Below are 6,000 nucleotides of genomic sequence, written 5' to 3'. Positions count from 1 at the left end.
AGGTTATAAATTAAACTTTTGATTTTAATAAACATATATAACCGCCCCCTGAATTTTACATTATCCCCCCTAAAATACACATGTTTTACCTAAGATAGATACTGCATGCTTTACCTAAGATAAGTACCGCATGTTTTACCTAAGATTTCCCATAAATATATATATTGATAATTGTCAACCTCATTATCCTATATCCTATATGCTTCTCTTTTGAAAATAGAAGAAAAAAAAGGAAAAAAATCAGTATACAATAAATGTTTATCATTGTCAACCTTATTATGCTATATAAGTATTTTAGATCAAGTATATGCTCCTCTTTTGAGGAGTTAACAAATCAAAATCTTAATTGCAAGCTTGGGTGAAGCCAGAATTGTTGTCGGGTGGTTTTTTGATCGAAATTATCAAGGCTCGTGGACAAAATTAAGAGATTCAAAATCAAATTTTTACATGAAATTTACCCTAAATAACACTATTACAATAAGGAAAAAAGTTACTACGTATAATAAGGAAAAAAGTTACTCCCGTCCCCGTACCCGATTTTCAGGCAATGGGGGGGTATTGTAGGGGATCTCAATCCCCATCCTCGTACCAATTTTCACTTGTGATCCACACCCCCGTCCCCATCTCCGTCGGAGAATTAAATTACATCCCCATACCCGTCCCCATCGGGTATCGGGGATACCTTTTTTAAATGAACATGAATTTATGAATTTATCTTGATAGAAAGATATGTAGATGAATGTGTATTTCGACATTTTCTTTCCATGTATAAACTAATATATATATATATATATTAAGTAAATTATTAATAAAGTATAACACATAAAAAGTATTAAACAAAAGCTCTGAATTTAAAATTGATTCTAGACAAATATTGAATTTTTTAAAATTATGTTTTCAATAGCATAAATTATCAGTATACTAATTAATAATCTGAAGACACCCCAATACATTTGTTATCAAGAAAACAGATATATATCATAAAAATGTTGGTATGTCAACCTGCACATGCTTTGACCCATTTTACCCACTAGGACCAACCTTTTTGCAGCCTCTAATAGTGTCAATGGCCATTAAGTCCACTCGTATTTGGTTAAGCAATTCAACAACTGACTGAGCAGCTATGCTAAGCAGCTGAAACATTGACACTACACACAGATTGTATACCCGGTTCAGAATAGGGAAAGACCAATCTAACAAAGTGACTGAACCACCGGCATGTCATCACACTTGAACAGATGTTAAATATCTTCTAAAAAGTCCTATACCAATGTTCTAATAAAAAAAATAATATAGAAACAAATCCAACCAAGTGAGCCTTTTACCAGTCTACATTACAAACCTTACAAAACCACAGCCATCGTATCAAGTTTTAAGTGCATAACTAAGTGTACCCTCTTCAAAACAAAAGCTTAGCCAAAAGAAAAGTCATTTAAGGCTAAGACATTACAAATGTTTTAAAAGTAAGCTAAGTTGCAATTGTATACCTTAGAAAGCTGTTTTCGAGTTCTCAGAATCATCTTCTCTACCATCTTCAGCCAACAGCTTTTGTTTTTCTTGTTGCTCTGAGGTATTTATTAGAAGGTATTTTAGACAGGTGAGGTGCCAAAAAGCCAAAAAAAATCATTTTGAGAATGTTTAAGCCAAACAGTATGATGTTCATAGGTAAGAAGGTAGAATAACTAATGGTATATGGCATAAAAAACACTTGACCATTTTAAAGCATCTCAAAATTGAATTGTTTTCCACATGTAAGATCGATAATATGGTATGCTAGTTTTAACTTATAAGTCAAACTTATAAAAGAATTCATAAGATGCCGGAAACCGAAGTGCAATCTGTTTTGGTACAGAAAGGCAATGGAATGTAGACAATAAAAGATAATGAACTACACGTTTGAGTAGAATGCTACTCATTAATATACAGCATAAATAGATAGTAAGGATTCACATACCCATAACTTGAAAGATGGCCTTCTGTGTGCGCTTTTCAAGCTTATCAAGTTTCTTCTGAACATCCCTTCTAAGATCCCAGTTTGGCTTTTTGGGGGCAATGTTCAAGAAAGGATCCTGGAGAATATTTAATGATGTGGTATACAATTATATAAAATTTATTATAACACGCGGTTTCATAAAAGAAAGAACTAACAGATTAAAAAATCATTAGAAGCCCTAACTTACCTCTTTTTTCTCTTCAACTGGAGGTTCACTAGTAACAGGGTCTTCAAACTTCGGTAACTGGGGTGGAGCAAGTTTACCCTCCTGAAGCTGCTTATCCTGAGGTAGGTAATTTCGGAATTTGACATTGACATCACTGCAAAGGTTTAGTAATTTGTTAACAATTCACACATACATATTGACTCTTTGCATAACTTGGAAAAATGAAGTGAATCATCTGGCACGAATGGTAAAAATATGTTTAAGATTTATCTATAATATTTGATTTTATATGTCTACTGCAAGCAAAAATGTTGGGCTATAGATATATCCTCCAAGTTCCAACCATATAAAACACTATCAACTAAACTAACAAAATACAATATGCATGCTTTCCAGATAACAGGCAGCAAAAAAATATCAATAGCTATTTTATACTTGCGGCAAAAATCATCAATGAATGCTTGTGCATACCTTCCCAATAATTAACCATTAGTTTTGCATATCTATGTCACCATGTGCTGATTCAATAAAACAATTAAACCACCCAATCATTTTAACTTGGATTAAGTAGCAACTTCTTGGAGATTGTATTGTCAATAAATTTAATCCGAATGCGGCATTATAACTTAATATTGAAATTTAACTTGTATAATTTCCGCATATAGCATTGCTTGATGTATCTTCTTATATTCAGAATATCCAGAACAATGTACTTTATGTGAGAGCAACTAAATGGAGGAAACATCTGTAATCCATTTCCACACACCAACTTAGAGACTGACAATTTATCAGTTCGGTAGTAGGAACCACAAGACCACAGCTAATGTAAAACGTGATCCATCATCATTGTGGCGTAAGGACGTATGATGCTAGATGCAATTACGAATTACCACGTAGACTAATGTCTCTATTTCACTTTTTCCATAACGTTTCTCACTCTAGAAAGATAATCTTACAACATTAAAAAGAGGTTGCAGGTTGGGTTGTCAGACAAAATGCGTTCAGTGATAAGAAATTTTTTTTGTCCATTTTTAAACTAAAAATACACGAGTTACAAGCGATTAATGTCGTAACTGTATCTAATAAGCAAAAGTGTTTACACTAACAAATCAGCTCATTGAAAAGAACCAATTTGGATGGCTGTATGCCTATAAATAGACTTTGGGCTACTTTAAACCCATTTCCATTTTAACCCGTTTGAGAAAAACACAAGTATTTAAAAAACCAGTCCAACATGATAGAATAAAACTAGTCTGGGAGGCTGTATGCATAACATGCTGACTTTCAACTTGTTCTAGCTATAAAAATTATTTGACCAGTTTGAGAAAAACACAACCCAAATCGACCCATCCATAAGTAAATGGGTTGAAACTGACATCTCCAGATTAGTAATTAACTTTAGCAAAACATATACCAACCACAATAAACATCGATTTGAGAAATCAAAAGTAGTCCATAAAAAGAATAGGGATTGTAGCTGCTTACTTGTCTTCATCGTCAGTTCCATTTTCACCGTCAGGTTTATCACTGTCCGGAGCTCCATCATCCTCGGGATTTTCAAGAAGTTGTTGAGCAGCTTTGAGAGCTTTCAACCTCTCACGACGAGCTGCCGCCGCTTGCTCTATAGTTTCTTCTTCTTCAATAGCCATGTCTTAAGATCACAACCAACCTACATATTTTCGTATGACGATAATAATTAACATATGACGATAATAATTGAAGATTAACTACAAAGCTTCTTGCTAAGCGGATTTCGTACGCCTAATCTAAGAGTTCGAAGCTCAATGTCATCTTAAACAAACAATATTTGCGGAAAAGCCCTAATAACATTTTCGAATAGAGAGATACAGTAATTGGGGAAAGCATGAGTTGCAGTCATTCAAGCAACTTTAAGATATCGAAAACAGCCCCATGACAAGTCGTTAAATCGAAACGACAAGAAGGTGATGTCACTACTAGAATAGGTATTAAGAATTAGGGTTTTATTATGATAGATACATATGTATCTCAACAGCAGCTTAATAACTACCTAAATCAATTAACTTTTTCACCTTCAGAAGAGAAAAATAATAATAATAATATTATAAATAGATACACAGACGCAAAAGAGAAAACTCACCTGACCAACTGATGAATGAACCCCAAAATCTCGCTCCCTCAGAAAGAGTTTTATTCTTTTTTTCCTTTAAATGTTGGCTTTTAATTAGCTTTTTAATTAGAGCTAACTTCAAGAATGGTCCTTGTTGTTTCCCAAACATCAGGTTCTGGACTTGTGGTTTCATATCCACACTAGTGATAAGTAAGTAAGTAAGTAAGTAACTAACTAACTAACTGGTCAGTGCCGCTTTCTGTGGGTTTTGAGCCCTAATACCTTGACGGTATATGGGGGAGGTTAAGATGTAGGCAGACCTTACCTTTATCTAAGTAGAGAGACTGCTTCCAGTTTCTACCTAAATGAACCCATGACCTCTGTCTCCAGAGGCAAGTGTATTTACCACTGATCCAACCATGTTGCTTAGTTATCATATCCACACTAGTGATCCTTTATAGAATTATAGATCCCTCATTTAAATTTTTAGTTTTCTATATATTCCGGTGTTCTATTCTTGAGAATATAAGGTTCAAACTTCGTCATTTCTTTTGAGGGCCATTAAGAGATGTCACTTTACCCGCTCACGTGTCTTCAACGTGAAAGTATTTACGTCATTTGGAATCATTAGAGGACCAAACATGAAATTTAATTATTGTATCATTTTAATTATTATTATATATAAAAAACCTAACTATTTTTGGATAATAATCACAAGATCTAAATTTCTTCTACCGATCTTTGAATTTACAAACCCACTTTGTATGCAATAGTATGATTTCGCCCTTCAATAAAAAAAGATTAAAAGGAAAGTTTAAAGGTCTTTATATCATCTCTAATAATAGAATTTTTATAAATCTTTAATCTAAAAATACCTTTATTATTGAAACAAATCCTAAGCTAAGAATATATGGATAAACTAGCTAATTAATCGGGTTCAACCTGGGTGTTCTAAACAAGTTTCATAAATAAATGTCTATTATCATAATGAAATATAAAAAAACCGTAGTGTAAAATTATCTATATTTTTAGTTGCAAGTTATCAATGTTGCTATAATAAAAAGAGAAGATTTAACATTTACTACATTATAAAAAAAAAGTTATATGAATTAGACTTATTTTATATTAGGCTTGATAAATTTTAAAAACTTTCCAATGAAGAGACTAAAATTTAAAATTCAAAAGATGATGTCTTAAATTAATTAGATAAAAAATAAATATTTAATAAGAAAAAATTTAATGATACCAAATAATATTTTCTTAAAATTATAGATGTCGTAACAATTTTACTTTATTAATTTCCTTAACTCAGGATGTCAGACATCATTACACTTGTTTTGTATATGAAATATATGTGGTAGCCGTGGGCAAAAGTCGGTCTTCGACCCAAACCGGACCCGACCCGCTCCAAACCGGTTTGGTGGCGTTGACCAAGATCCGTTTTGACCGAAAACCCGAACAGGGAAATACCCGACCCATTTGGAACCAATTAGGGTAGGGTTGGAACCGGGTCGGGTCAAAACCGATTTCAAATATATATATATATATATTTTGCAAAATAAGCCCAAACGGCCGTTAAAAGTTGGCCTAACGCTCGTTAGCGAGTGGGAGAATGGACCTTCAGCGCCTAATGGCCGTTACAAAAGTATTAACGGCTGTTACATCCTCTTTTTTCATCGTAAATCAATTTTGGGACACTTGATTGCTAATACACCGAGCCTTAAGACCTAAAATATCTTCATAATGATAATA

At 33.2% G+C, this 6,000-nt stretch overlaps 1 protein-coding gene across 4 annotated transcripts; it reads right to left on the bottom strand.

Moving 5' to 3' along the window:
- Positions 1-381: 381 nt before the first annotated feature.
- LOC122606217 (coiled-coil domain-containing protein 12-like) lies at positions 382-4,375 on the bottom strand. 4 transcript variants are annotated; one of them, XM_043779178.1, is made up of 6 exons: positions 4,279-4,375; positions 3,645-3,828; positions 2,181-2,313; positions 1,955-2,069; positions 1,488-1,565; positions 382-410 (listed from the first exon to the last, which is right to left on the bottom strand). In XM_043779178.1, exons 2-5 carry the CDS (start codon positions 3,806-3,808, stop codon positions 1,489-1,491), a joined length of 489 nt encoding a protein of 162 aa, XP_043635113.1. In that variant the 5' UTR covers positions 3,809-3,828; positions 4,279-4,375; the 3' UTR covers positions 382-410; position 1,488. The 4 variants fall into 4 exon arrangements, with proteins under 4 accessions (XP_043635113.1, XP_043635111.1, XP_043635112.1 ...); XM_043779176.1 differs by lacking the exon at positions 382-410 and adding an exon at positions 851-1,148; XM_043779177.1 differs by lacking the exon at positions 382-410 and adding an exon at positions 1,157-1,276.
- Between the last annotated feature and the right edge of the window lie 1,625 nt (positions 4,376-6,000).

This window comes from Erigeron canadensis, chromosome 6 (assembly GCF_010389155.1).
Source record: "Erigeron canadensis isolate Cc75 chromosome 6, C_canadensis_v1, whole genome shotgun sequence".
In the NCBI taxonomy this organism is placed as follows: domain Eukaryota; kingdom Viridiplantae; phylum Streptophyta; class Magnoliopsida; order Asterales; family Asteraceae; genus Erigeron; species Erigeron canadensis.
Note: the sequence above shows the minus strand (reverse complement) of the source record. Positions and strands in the feature narration are given on the sequence as shown.